Genomic DNA, 15,471 nt, shown 5'->3' with positions numbered 1-15,471 from the left:
CTCAAGCTTTTTCTATTGAAAACTAAAGAGTGGATCTAACTCTCTGGAATATTCTCTCTGAATTGAATTCTGAGGTCCCTTATGAGGCCCCATGCCCTAGTGGGACCCTGCAATCTGTCCATACAAGGACAGAGATTAAGAAAATGCTATGGAGGGATTCACAAAAATCAAAATGCACTTTGGAAATCCCTTTCTTTAAAAAGAAATCAGGAAATTTTATTAAAGGGCATACACAATGTTCCTACCACAAAATTAGCCTAGTCAATAAGATAATATAATGTTTATCCTTGTAGAAAGAGAGTAATGACGTTAACAAGAAGAAAAAAATAAATATTTTTAGATGTGGTAGAGAGCATTTTTACTGCTAAATTTTTATAATTAACAACATGCTCTGAAGATACAAAAGAAAGAAGGTACAACTTAAAAATACATTGTTAGAGAAAATATCATGAAACTCCTAAAAGTATAAAGAGGTTGAAAATGGTCACTTTAAAAAAAAAAACTTCTTAAAAAATATAAATATGACCTTTCAGAGATTCTCTCTACCCAGTGCTACACAGGAAACTACAGTTTTCTCAAAAAGTAATTCTTTGTGAATCATAGCTTTTTCAACACTGCCCCCTAATGTTCATACTCAGCTTCCTCTGAAAGGACAAGAACACCGTGCTAATAACAATAATGAGATCCTCCCCCTCTTGCGATCAGTCTAGCATTTTTGTCCTGCAGACCAGATTTCACAGACTGAGGCAATCTCAACCACACAACTGTCAGAATGCATTAAAGCAAATCTCCCAACCGTTCTAAGATTACTCTCATCAGCAATAAGGCCAACATGTGAGTGAGAACAGACTATTTGCGCTTGGACAGCCCTGACAAGACAGCAATACCACTGGGAACCAGCAGGAAAGTCTACAATCCCAATCACAACATGTGCAACTTAAGCCTGATCTAATCAGGCTTATTAAAAGATACAAAACAAACATTGATTACGAAGAATCTCAAACTTCTAAAAAAGAGATGGCCCTTGCATTACACACACACAAACTCATGACTCGTAAGTGATCTTTGTTTCCAAAAGAATCTGTTGAAATTTAGACTCTCTGGTGAGAAAATGTGTTCATGACTTCCACCGTTGAAAATACAATTAACACAAATGAAAGAGAATAGCAAAAATATATTATTCTCAAGTAGAGCAGTTCAGTGTCTTGTAATCACAAAGTCCCTGTCATCATTTAACAATGATATACGTCTAAGAATGGAAAGCATAAAGGCTCTTAATATTAGGTCAAGAAGCCTGAGTTTTAAAGCTGTCTGCCATTAGATAGCTGTGCAACTTGCGATCCCTTAGCCGTTCTGGATCTGTTTCCTTATCAGGAAATAAAGGGGAATGAACTGGATGAATGTTTTCCTAATGAATTCTAATGATTGTCAGGAGGTGGGGATGTCGAGGATTATAGAATTATGAGAGGTGCTTTCAGACTACACATGGCTCTCCCCATCGCCTCCTTACTCCCCCATCCCAATAACTGAAAAGCATATGATACTCCCATTCTCCCCCGAGCTGAGAACTACTGAATTATATAATCTATCCCCAAGGCACTTTGCCACACTAAAATGTTAATAGGAGATCTGAGAACTGCAAGAAACCTTAGAGATTCTCCAGTCACAAGCATGGCCCAGAGGCTCTTCTGACTCTAACCACTTTTAGTTATAGGTGGGGAACTTGGGGAAGTGTGAGGCTTCCCAAGTGGATTAGCATTTTACTTGGCTGGGTGATGTGATAAATGTATTACTATTCCCTATCTTCACCCTTCTTGGCATCCACGCCCTTTGCCACGTGACTTTGTAGTTCCTACCACTAGAGTAGAATATATTTCTCCACCCATTGCTATTGGGTTTGGCCATGTGACTTAGTTTGACCAAAGAAATATTAATAGATGTGATGTGAGCATAGGCTTTAAATGTGCTTGTAAGATTGGGCTTGTCCTCTTGTGCCCTTACCTTTCACTATGAGAAGAATAGGCGTTTGGTAGCCACTGATCCAAGAAGTATAAGAGACATGCAAAGCAGACCAGGCCCCAGCCTGCAACGTGCAGCCAACCCTAAGCAGTATAGACCACCTGAATCCAAGCCAACCCACAGACATGGGAATGAGAAATAAACACTTATTGTCACATAAGACTTTGCATTTGTTAGTTATGTAGCATTTTTATGGTAATAGGGTAATTCAGAAGATAATATTTAACCTATTATAATATTTTAGACCTCAACATTTCCATTGGATTGTGAGATCCTAAGGAAAAATTTCTCCCTCTCACATATATAAATATTAATATATAAACACAAAAATGAAAGTGTAATTACAGATCTATAAAATAGTACACCTAAAAAAGAGTTAGATGTAGTGGCAAAGAGTTTTCTACAATGTACAGAACTGTGTCTCATGTTGATTCAATAGAGAAGTTAATGATCACTGGGCTCTTCATCCTGTCTAAAATAATAAGAATCAGCCAAACATTGTAGTTATATCTGACTTTACATAAAAATACCACCATGTAGATAATTACACTGTGAAAAGTACTATTTATATTAAAGAAGGATGGCACAGTCATTATAATATCTCAATTAACCTAAATGTAGAGATTCAGGAGTGTTTTAGTTATTATTATCTTACGAATAATAAATATTTTAAGATATATTTCTGTGGCTTTTACAGAAAAACAAGATTTTCAGGTATCTATCTATTTTGAGATAAATTTACTGAAATATAAGGTGCAAAGTTTGGGCTTAGTTCCTTTATAAAATCTTTTTTAAATGTACTAGTTCCCTTCCTGCCTTAGGAAAAAACTTAAAGTATAGTGACCTAATGACAATAATTGAAGATTCATTTCACAGCACAGGCTCTTTTGGTCCCTTAAAGCAATGATCACTGTACAGTGCTATGGATAAAGAAATCACAGACTAGGCCAACCTATGCACTAACCCCAGGCTATCTTCTGAAAGTTTCTTTGGAAAATACAAACGTAATATTTATCACTTAATCTCGTCTCCGAAAAGCGGAATGCAGAAAAAATTCAGCTATTAAAAGCTCTTCAGTCAAGTTCTGATTATTTACTCATTGATTCAAGAAACTCCTGTGGAGTCTCTACCGGGTGCTCTGCACTGTGTGTGGAACCTGGAACAGAAAGAGCCTGCAGGATAGTGGGGGAGACAAGCTAGTAAAGAGGAAAATGGAAAATGTGATAGAGAACATCCAGCTCAATCTTCAGGGGTCAAGAAAGTCTGCGCAGAAGCAACGGCATCAAAACTGAGATCTGAAGGACAAAGACAGAGTAAACAGGTGCAGCAGGGGAATAGTTTTCCAAGTGATGGGAACACCACATGCAAAGGCTCTAAAGTGAGGGAGGGCATGGAGAATTTAGGAAATGCAAGTAACTCAGGTCCATATATGCTTTACGCTTTATGCCTTTCTGCTTTCTGTCTATATTTTTAAGCTTAAAATATCTATGAAGATAAACACTTTCTTCACTTGATTTCCAGGAGGTTCTCCTCCCACTTCACTGACAATTCCTTCACTGTCTCCTTCACTGTGTCCTTGTCATTTCCCAAACATCTAGTCGTTACAGTGCACCAGGCTCAGCCTCCCAGACACTCCTTTCTCATCTACATTCACTCTCTAAATGATCTCAACCAGGTTTCCAATAGCATCTACTTACTCATCACTATCAAATTTTATATCTCCCCAGAACTCCTGACTCTTAGATCCAATCCCTTACCCTACACCTCCACTTGGATATCTAATAAACACCTCAAGCTAGACGTGTCCAGAACTGAACTCTTGACGTTTTCCCTACCAACACTGCTTTCCACAGTCTTGTTCAACTCCGTAAATAGCAATTCCATTCTCATAATTGCTCAGGCCAAAACCTTCGAGTCATCCTTAACTCTAGTCTTTCTCTGATACTCAGATCTATTCCGTCTGCAAACTTATCAACTTCGTCGTGGAAACATTCGGGATCCTCTTACTCTTCCATTCTCTGCAGCACTGCTACCCTAATTCAAGTCACCATCCTCTGGAGGCTGGAATAGTTCAGTAGCTTCATAACTGTCCTTCCACTTCCACCTTTGTCCTCTATAGTCTCTTCTCAACACAGGAGCTGGCATGATGTTTTTAAAAATAGGTCAGATCATATCAATCCTTGGCTCAAAACATTCCATTAGTTTACAATCTTACTCAAAGTAAAAGCCAAATTCCTTAAAAGTAACCCAAAAGCCCTTTATGATCTTGCTAACCAACATCTCCTGGTTTTCTTCATATTCATGCCCCTTTGCTCACCCTGCTTCAGCCATCCTTGCTGGTCCTCAAACATGCCCAGCACATTCTTGCCTCACTTCTTTGCACTTGATGCTCCCCGTACCTAAAACTCTCTCTGCCAATATCTATATAACTCATTCTTTTACTTCATTCAGGTCCCTGCTCAAATGTCACCTTATCAATGAAGCCTTCTCTCACCTCCCCATATAAAATAGCTCCTCTTCACCCCATCCACGTTGCCCTACTTTATTTCTCTCTTTAACCCTTATCACTACCCTACTCAATCACAAAAAACAAAAAACAAAAGAAGGTGCTTATTTATCTACTATCCATCTCTCTAACCCAGAATGTAAATCTCCTTGGGAGCATAAATACATGTTATTCATTGCTATATCCAGAACCTTAGAATACTGCCTGGCAGGACATAGGCCTGCAGTAAATATTTGGTGGATGAACGAATAAAGGCTGAAAATATTATGAATTTTTCTGACAAAAACTATTAATGTAACTTTCAATTTTAAGAGCCACTTTCCTATATTGCATTCCTAATTAATAGGCTTATAAAAATACGTAAAACTAATACGATGACTTTTTTCCCTTTTGGCCCAATGACATACACACACACACACATGAGGTTCACCAGCAAGAGCTGAATGACCGGGAAGACTTTCTAGCACTCTTTTCCTTTTCCTTCACTTGGCTTAGCACTTTTGAATATATTGAAGGAACATGTTGAGTTCCTGTGATATCTTAAAGTTGATTAATATTTCACCTTTAATTCTGTATATGAGTTAATAACAGTACTTTATAAAATATCAATAGAAAAGTTGGCAAAAACTACAAGCATATAATTCAGAGGAGAAATACAAATATCCCGTAAATACATGAAAAATATTCATTTAGGTTAACATTCTCTAGCGGTTAATTTTCAGCAACCTAAAATAGCTTGGGGGCCAGGGGATGGAGAGCAAAATCACTTCAAGAAAACCAACACTAGCAAGAGATTTCTTATATAAACAAAGAAACCCAGAAATTGGACAACCTACTCACTGAGAAGGGTGTGGGGTTGAAATACCTGTGATGGAACAATAGATGATGTGAGGAGCAATCTTGTCTATATCTTCATATCCCAGGCCCACTGCAGACAGTTTGCCAGGGACATAGTTTTCCACAAATACATCACAAACAGCTGCAAGCTGAAGGAAGAGATGAAGATGAGTCAGACTTCTTAAGGGACTTCCAAACTTTCAACAAATCCCCACATGATAGAATTCTAATTCAGTAAAAACAATTGATCCTCATTTTGTAATAGTCCAGAAGAATCACAGGAAAAGCAGAATTACAAAGTAGAATTAGATAAACACACAGGTTCTGGTCAACTACTTGAGGTATTACTGCCAGTAAAACAATGGCTATTAAAATTTTCAGTAAATGCTGTGGTATTAAATGGATTCTGCTTCGGTTAAACGTAAGAAACATCTAAGCTACGTGGTCCAAATATATTCTCAGAAGTTTAGGCAGAAAAATTAGAATATAAGTACATAAAATATATGGAAAACATCTTTTAAACACTTTACAAAAAATTAAATACGATGTCTTTACTACTCCCTATTCTTATTATGCAATATTCCTCATTGCAACATGCACATATAGACACTTAGTACATGAAAACAGGATTCTGAAATGCTTTCATACTTTTCAGATGCTTTCTTTCCAAAGAGTTTCAAATGTATTTAATAAATCATTGTTTTTAAGAAAAACTATTAAAATATAACCCACTGAATCATCAACTGTCAGAAACAAGACGCAGATCTTTATTCCTAGGTGACTGCTATAGGAATTAGAGGACAAGGAACCATTGTAAACCTTAATCTTAAAATTTTTTTCAAAATTTCAATTGTGACTATATATCTTTTAAAGTCTTTTTTTAAAGTCATCATAAAAATTATACTAGGTCACCCAGACAAATTAATTACAGTAATTCTTGAACATATCCAAGAGCTTAATAACTATTAAATAAACTTTTAATTGCCATGTTGACTTGGATTTAGATTTATTTCCACACATACAAACTAATGTAATAGAATAAGACTCTAGATCAGAAGTGGGCAAACTTTTTCCATAAAAAGTAAAATAGTAAATATCTTAGCCTTTGCAGGCCACATCCATTCCCTGTCACATGTTCTTCTTCATTTTTGTTAACAGTCTTTAAAAATGTAAAATCCACGCTTACTCCACGGACTGTATAAAAACAAACCTGATTTGGCCCCCATAGTTTGCCAACCTTTGCTCTAAGAGGAAAAGGTTAAATTCAAATAAGCTTTAGATGGAAACACATAAATAAATTGAGTGCCGGCCACCAAATTGGGAGTGTATTTATGGAATTGTCTGACTTAACAAAATTTGGAGAAGAGTGGGAACTCTTAGGAGATATCTCAAGGAAACAAGTTATCATCCTCCAGAGCTCCTGAAACAGAAGCACCAGATGCCCAGGGGACCACCTATCAGGAAAGGAATGATAAATATATTAAGATATAGGACAGAGACTGAAAGGTTTAAAGTATGCGCCCCAAATCTAAAGCCATATAGGCATCCTTTCCAAACTTCAGGGGCCAAATAACATTTGAGCTACTTCTCACATGGGCAGTTCCACATAGTATGTTCCAGGGAGATTCCCAATAAAGATGCACTTATTTATTGTTAATGATTCTACCAAGTATTGGTTCGGGCTTTGAAGGGAGGGCGGGAGTTAGTATTAAATAAAACACAAAGGTACAGTTAGGTTTCGATTCACTCCACAAATTTTCCTAAGCCTCTATTTACTACTTAGAAGGCCCTCCTATAGGCACTAAAGGAAACAAACTACATCAAACACATCCAGGCTTCCACATTGGTCATCTCTCACTGCATGTATTCTGCATGGTGTATGATAAAGTACCTTATGTAAATGACATTTAATAAATTAGTTTTAATTTTAAAAAACTCTGGCAGGTGCCTCAAAAAGTTTAACATACAACTACCATATGACCCAGCAATGCCACTCCTAGGTATATACTCAAAAAAATTGAAAACAGGAACTCAAACAGATACTTGTATGCAAATGTTCATGGAAGCATTTTATTCACAATAGCCAAAAGTTGAAAAACAACCCACATGTCCATTAACAGACAAATATATCCATCCCATAAAGTGGAACATTATTCAACCATAAAAAGGAATGAAGTTCTAATACATGCCACAACATGGATGAACCTTGAAAACATTATGCTAAGTGAAATTAACCAAACACAAAAGTACAAATATTGTATGATTTCGCTTACATGAAATATCCAGAATAGGCAAATTCATAGAAACAGAAAGTAGATTAGAGATTATCAGGGGCTGGGGGAGAGGGAAGTAGAGAGTTATTGCTTAATTACAGAGTTTCTGTCTGGGGTGATGAGACATTTTGGAAATAGACAGCAGTGATGGTTGCACAACATTATTAATGTAATTAATGCCACTGAATTGTACACTTAAAAATGGTTAAAATGGAAATTTTTATGTTATATATATTCTATCACAATAAAAAAATAAAAAATTTTTTTAACAATGTACAGTATTTGTATTTTTAGACTTCTGTGGAATCCATCTCAAGCCACATAAAGTATCCAGATGGACCACAAACAAATTCACTGTTCCAATAAAACAAGAAAAAAATACAATGAATACGTTATGCTAAAACAAGTGTTCCAAATTTTTTTTTTTTCCTGAGGAAGATTTGCCCTGAACTAACAATCATGCCAATATTCCTCTATTTATTAGTCTGTGGGCTGCCAGCACAGCATGGCTGCTAACAGAGCGGTGTAGGTCTGCACCTGGGAAACAAACCCAGGCCACCAAAGTGGAGCACACCAAATTTAACCACTAGGCCACCAGGGCTGGCCCCTCAAAATATTTTAAGTAACCAAAAGAAAGCAATAAAAAACAATATACATTTTAAGCAACCAAAAAAAAAAAGCAATAAAAACCAATATACATGGCATTATCTCATGTTTTGGGGGAAAAAGTGAGTACATGAGGGCATAAAGAGATTTGATATGATACACTAAAATATTAACCTTTTTGCCCATGAACAGATGTTACCTGTGTAACAAGAAAAAACAAATTTTTTAACCAGAAAGAGTTGTGCTCAGAATACCATGTAGTCTGGCTCTACAATGTTATAAGAAAAATATGAAAAAGTCGAGTTTAAGAACTAAAGATTTCTACTGATAAAGACGCCCAGTAGTTTTTTATGATTACCTAAGAACTCAATGTGTAGGCATTATTGATATTTACTGATAAAATATTCCAGGAAAAGTATATAGGGCAGAAATTATTCTTTTCTCCATTTTATAAATATTTATTTTAAATAAATATGTACTATCCGCTTACTAGATATTGATTCTTAGTGAGTCTGTCATCCAACATATTCTCTCTCCCTCTCTGTTTCAGGATATTCACCCAGTTCAAGATAATGTATGTTCCCTATAGCTTTAGCCAAGGCATTCATAGGCTAAACAGGACAGCGCTGAAATCAGTCATCAGAAAACTTCCTCGGAGTTAAATTGATCTCCACACTATCTACAAGCATTATACAAGTCAATTGTTTCAGTAGAGACCAAATGTTTACTGCATTGCTGGGACACAATAATCTACTAGGAAATAAAGTGAGAATAAAAAAGACTGGCTCCCAGTTTTACTGGTCATCATCTCTTCCTCATTTAGGTGCTTGCAAATCACCTATTAATCTTTTCTAGAATCTTGCCCAGAATAAAAAATAAGTACAATTTTGTATGTTAGAGAACTCACCATCTTTTTCTTTCTGAAAGGGAAAAAGATAATTTCCTTCCAGTCACAGAGTAAATAAGAACTAAAATCAATTTGAAATACAAAGTATATAATTTTGAGTTCTCCTCATTAGACATAATTTAGGAACAGACTGGATGAGCAAGATCAAGAACAGGGGAAAGTGATGATAATAATTTAACCAAACTTATGAGTAAAGAAATCATAAAATAATTTTTTCAAGGGGCTGGCCCCGTGGCCGAGTGGTTAAGTTCGCGCACTCCGCTGCAGGCGGCCCAGTGTTTCGTTAGTTCGAATCCTGGGCGCGGACATGGTACTGCTCATCAGACCACGCTGAGGCAGCGTCCCACATGCCACAACTAGAAGAACCCACAACGAAGAATACACAACTATGTACCGGGGGGCTTTGGGGAGAAAAAGGAAAAAATAAAATCTTTAAAAAAATAAATAAATAAATAAAAATAATTTTTTCAATGCTATGTCACAGAACATAAGGGCAAAGTTTCATGATATCTTCCACTTATTTTCAAATAGTTCAACAATACACAAATACATACACAAATACACATGCAAATAAGCGAATATAGCAAAATGCTAAAATTGTAGCTTCTAGGCATAGGGTAAAAGAAAGTTCATTGTACTATTCTTTCAACTTTTCTGTATGTTTAAATTTTTCATAATAAAATGTCAGAGGAAAATAAAACCTAACACACTGCTCTGTGGACCATAACACATGCACACAATATAGATATTGTGACTGTCAACTAATTAACAGAGAGAATTATTTGAAATATAGATGTGTTAGAAAGTTATCAGATCATACTGCCATGAAAATACCAGGCTCCACAAAGACTTTCTAAGCAGAGTTTTGTTTTTGACACAACCTGTTTTTGGTTAGTCTAGCCAACAAAGGAGTCATACTTTTTGGAGCTCTCATGTATCCAGCTGATTGCTTTGTATAATACTTTGGAAGCGTTTCTATAAACTAGACTCATTCTATTAGCAATCACAGCCACCAAGGTCTGAATGCAGAGGTTGTTTTGCTACTCCTAAGGCCAAAAGAGAAATCCATGCCAGAAAGAATAAAAAACTAGGCAAAAAGTAATTTTTCCTCTAGGCAGTAAGAGACATAACTTATGAATGATATAACTAAAAGCCATAGACATGAATAATGTCCCCAGACAATCTATTTAAGTTTAATATGAGTTAAAATGTACTTTAATGTTATCAATCAGACACGAAGAGAAATCAAACCCACAATGAAACTATTTTAAATTGTTACAATCTGTTGGAAGACACCGGCAGGATCCAAGGAGAGTGCAGAGGAAGTCCCAGCAATTCATTTATTTCAGTCAGAATTATACCTGTAGGCCTAAAATATTCAAAGGTACACCGATGGCTTAGTAGCAGGAGTGATGAATTCCACCTAACACTGCCCCATTGAGAAGCCCGGGTGAAACTGCAAAGTATTTGTTAAATCAAATGTGAAAGCTTGACTATTCAGGATAAAATATCAGAATGTTCTGAAGTGGAAGCAAAGAAGCAGATTGAACACGGAAGATGGAACTGAGAAACACAGAACAGAAAGAGAAGAGTTAAGGAAAGAAAATCTCCTAGATAATAAATAAATAAATAAATGAATATAAATAAATAAATAAATAAATAAATAAATAACTACTGAGAAGACGATAAAAAGAAAGGCCTGATAATGAAGATAATGAGAGTTGGGTCCAAAGTGAGGGCAGCCACTGCAGAAAAACAGAGCAGGGCAGTGATAATGGAGAACAACTTAGAAAAATTGAACTAACTTTCAACTGAAAAAGCAAACAAGCAAACCTAAGTTATGCTACGGAAAAGATGTAGGAAAACAGAGCAGTAAGATCAGGACAATTATCGAGCTTTGGGTTCAAAACGTATCTAGCAAATCAAAGTTCTAAATTTGCTATATTGATCCAACAGACCCAAAGTGGATGGTCACTAGTTCTGATCGTAACAATTAAAAGAAATTATCTTCCAGTTGGACAGATAAATGAGGAAAGTAACAGCAGAGCATGATGTTAAACTTGATGCTTTGGTATAAAACAAATTTGGGGACTGGTTCTTTAATCAAGCAGACTTACATCCATTACATCAGGTTTTCAACTTTAACAAGGATGGCAAACAAGCTTTATCCCACATGATGAATCCAACTTCACGTGCCTCAGGAACAAGAGTAATAGTGGTCAGCATTAATGAGTGCTGACTGTGGCAGGCATTCTTCTACACGTTTTACACCTATGAACTCGATTCTAACAGCAACCCTAAGAAGCAGGCACTACTATTATCCCCATTTTACTGATAAGGACATAAAGAAGTTAAGTGACCTGCCTGAAGTCACGTATCTAGTAAGTACAGAAGGCAGGATTTGAATCCCAGTAGTGGAACCCTAAGGTATGCCCCAAACCATTATGCAATCCTGCCCCTCAAGGAAAGATGCGGGGATCAGGTCTGGACATTTTGGTCATCTGAATAAGTGCTGGAGAAAGCTTGGGCTCTCCAGTGATGTGGCCCAGGGTTCACATTTCAGCTCTCCCCTTTACTAGCTATGTGATCTTTGGAGCATCACTTAAGCCCCATGAGACTCATTTGCCTCCTGTGAAAATGAGGATTCTAATACCTCGTTTACAAGTCAAATTCTGAGGATTTGAGAAGATCATGTAATTAAAGTGGCCAAGCCTAAGATCTGATGCAGAGCAGGCACTCAGTCAACAGTAAGTAGCTAGTACTATAACTGAATACTCTCACAGTTGGAGAAACATTACACTCAATATACAAGAAATTATAAAACAAATTATACCTATTACAAAAGTAAAGTTAAATTCTTAAATGGCATTTACAGCAAAATTACATATTGTGAATGAAATAAAGTTTTAAAACACTTTTTTTCTGATGTTGAAATCCCTAATACAACCCAGGCGGTAAAATGCCTCCCACAGAGCATACTGTACCTCTTTGACGATTTTCACCCCTTTTGGATCCTTGATATTAACAGCTATACTCTAAAAATTAAAATATATAAATATTAAAATCGTACATAAAGGTTTTTATTATTACTGACATTTCAACAAGGGAACCATTCATATCATAGATCCTGCTCTTAAAGCAAATGTATGTTCCTCATGAAGAAACATTTAAATCACCTTTACTGATTTTATTTGCAATTTGGATATGTTAGCTGATAGCAAGGATTATAGTAAAAATTTTTCCAATAATAATACCAAGTATTGGGCAATTAGCAATCTCCAAAGGATTAACAAATGTAAAGAATCAAATGATTCCTCTTGATAGTAAAATTATTTCCGTTATAAAACATTATAAACTCTCACAAAATGTTTAAGTTAGTGACAAAGGAAGAAAAGCTCTATTGCTTTTATTTGGTAAGTGGTGAATGAATAAAATTTCACCTTATTTGAAACATTAGTTATATCTACAAAAAAAAGTAGAAACAAACAAGCCAGGATGATATCAAACGCTTTGCTATTACAAGAGAATAACACAAAGAAGGCAAAAAAAAGGAAATGACGTTCTTACTTTTTTATTTCGGTTAACACTGAGAAAATAAACACTTTCCGTCCCCAGAAAAGGTGGCCCCCAAGCTCGTGTGTCATCACCAGCTCCTGGAAGTAACAGTTCAAGCTATTAATCTTTACCTTTGAAACACCATGAGACATGTCACACCAACGGGCTCTCTCATCACACACATTCACAGGCATCTGAACAAGATCAGCTCAAGTCATGGCATTAGCCATCTAGAGGGGGCCATAGGAGCTGCTTAGGACTGTCCACACTCTACCTGTTCATCTTAACCACTAAATCCCTCCATATTCTCTTTCACTGAACTCCATCCCTGAAAGTCAAAATCCAGAAGGAAATAACCTACTGGCAGTTTTAAAGTTTAATAAATGTCAAATGTGAGGGGAAAAAAAATTACTGTCAGTTTTTGCCAAGCAAGTTGGTCAGCTTTTCCCATGTTTCTTGGCATTAAATGTGCAAAGAAAATGTTGAGTCTGCAAAAGATTTTTGTTAAATATTATTTAAGGCAGAATAATGATAAGTAAGTCTTTAGGATAAAATGGCATCCGAGGGTAGGTAGAGAACAATGATAAATAAATCTATAACAAAATTTTCTGTAGCAACAACAAATCAGAAAAGGCAAAATAAGCTACTGAATAGCAAATTCTGTGAATTTAAAACATTATTTTAGAATACAATTTCAGTCTTCTGGGTCCTGCTTCAAAGTAAAAGTTTAAAACCATCAAAAAATAGGGCATTTTATTCTGGACATCTACTTTAAGTGATTCTGAAATTTTTTTGTGTTTGATTCAAAGACAACATCTTAGAGTTACAGAAAAAAAAGTTTTCTTTGCACAAAAAGCAACTGGCAAACAACATCGATAGAACTCAGAAAATGAATCAACACTTAAATGACACAAAACAATATCACTTTAATTAAGAATTTTGTAAGTTCTAAGTATTGATATAAGAAACAAATCACTATATAAGCAATTATAAAGTATTTATCACTAGCCCCCTAAAAAGAGATAATTTGTGAACATGTGTTAAAATTTAAATTCTAATTTCATTTAAATGATATAATTAACCTAGTAGCCCATTAGACTTTACCTACTAAAATTGATGAAGAAAAACAGACACAGCCTTTTAGAAAATAAAAGAGTCTAAAGAATAAACTCATTTATTAAAAAAAAAAAAAAAAAACCAAGAGAAACAGAGGACACAGGACAAAAGAAAAAAGAAACATTAGTTCCAACTGGATATGAACCAATAACAATACAAAACAATAAATGGTATCAAATGGAATGGAATACTCAAACATCAGGGGAAAAAAATGAACCACAAGAGCCCACAAAGGCAACCTCTCAGTAACAAACCAGTTAGAGGCTTCAGGGAAAACGTATGCATGAATCTGGGTCTTCAGGATCAGCAGGACCTCTTAGAGTAAAGAGAAAGTCCAGCTACTTCCATTTTTTTTCGAAGCTCCCCATACATTAAAAACATTTTTTAAAATGAAGCCATGCCAAGATAAGGCTAAAATTAGATGGTTTATTTTAAATGTTTACATTCATCTCTCAGATGAAGAAAATGTCAGCAATCTAAATTGGAGGCCTACATGGCTTTCTGCCCCAATTGTCCCTGGTATATAACCAGGGTTTTAGAGAGGCAGAAGGATCAGTGTCAAAGGCACACGACAGGAAATAAAGGTTAAAGGTCACAACTGGTAAAAACAGGCAGTTTGAGAGACATGTTTTATTTGTCCTACACACAATTTAAATTCTTTAGCTACCATGATTTCAAAATCTGAAGATCTCATATAAAAATTCCGACTGCTTTTCTTAAATATTTCAATACATTTACTCATTCAGCAAATATTTACAGGGTGCCTACTACGTCACAGACACTGCTCTATGCAGAGCAGACGCAGCAGTGAACAAAAGACCAAGAGCCCTGCCCTCACATCCCTGCCTACTGGGGACAATGCTGGAGTATCAGCAGCATCATTTGTGGCCCGCCCCCAGCCCACTTCACTCATTTGTGTTACCTGCCTGGCCCTACAGACATTTAGTTTCCACTCAATGACCAACTCTAAAAAGAGAATAAAAAATATACTTCAGCTTGCTGTGCTCTTTGATTACACAAATAAGAATACTCTAAGTTCTAAGTCAGAAAACTACAACCAAATCTTATTTAATTAAAGAACTGGAGAAATGGACACAAAAAGAGACCAGTTCTCTACTGAAATCTGAAAATACAGCCAAGTCACTTCTCCTCATATCTGTGTTGAATAACATCTTGAAAACCCAAAACAATTAAATATATAATGTGAACATTAAAACGTACATTGGATGCAGAGGAGTGGCATCAGCATCACGACGGAGTGAACTCGCCCAGGACACTCTCCCCTCCAACATGCAACAAAAAGGAGCAACCACATTCCAACAAAAAATAATAGCACAGGAATCCCCAGAGACCCACAGCAGCCAGAGGAGCTGGATTGGGTTAAGAGAGATCTTTGCTCCCTCCCCTAGAGACTGGGATCACTGCCGCTGGAGGCTCTGTGAGGGAAGGAGCAGGGGAGGGGCCACGCTTCCATGGGATCTTCCAGGACTCCCACCGCCCTGCAGCAGAAACCCTCCAATGGGGCAAAAGCTTTCATGTGGGGTGATCCCATTAAGCCAAGACCCCAGGAAACCAGAGAGCAACAGCTGATTGGGAAACCCGGGTCTGCGTGCAAGAGAAAGTGTTCCCCCGCCTCCAACCAGCACTGTGCA

At 36.4% G+C, this 15,471-nt stretch overlaps 1 protein-coding gene across 24 annotated transcripts in view; it reads right to left on the bottom strand.

Moving 5' to 3' along the window:
- Positions 1–15,471, bottom strand: part of SUGCT (succinyl-CoA:glutarate-CoA transferase) — a 749,104-nt gene that overhangs the window by 706,355 nt on the left and 27,278 nt on the right. For all 24 annotated transcript variants that reach the window (XR_011538973.1, XR_011538970.1, XR_011538972.1 and 21 more), the window contains 3 exons: positions 12,716–12,801; positions 12,133–12,183; positions 5,391–5,511 (listed from right to left, as the gene is read on the bottom strand). Coding sequence is in view for 19 of the 24 variants with exons in the window: in XM_070615473.1 (XP_070471574.1) it covers positions 5,391–5,511; positions 12,133–12,183; positions 12,716–12,801 (258 nt within the window). In the remaining 5 variants the exon portion in view is untranslated. The remainder of the gene's footprint in view (positions 1–5,390; positions 5,512–12,132; positions 12,184–12,715; positions 12,802–15,471) is intronic.

The sequence above is a fragment of the Equus przewalskii genome, chromosome 4 (assembly GCF_037783145.1).
Source record: "Equus przewalskii isolate Varuska chromosome 4, EquPr2, whole genome shotgun sequence".
In the NCBI taxonomy this organism is placed as follows: Eukaryota; Metazoa; Chordata; class Mammalia; order Perissodactyla; family Equidae; genus Equus; species Equus przewalskii.
The sequence above is the reverse complement of the archived record's forward strand: the minus strand, read 5'-3'. Positions and strand labels throughout refer to the sequence as shown.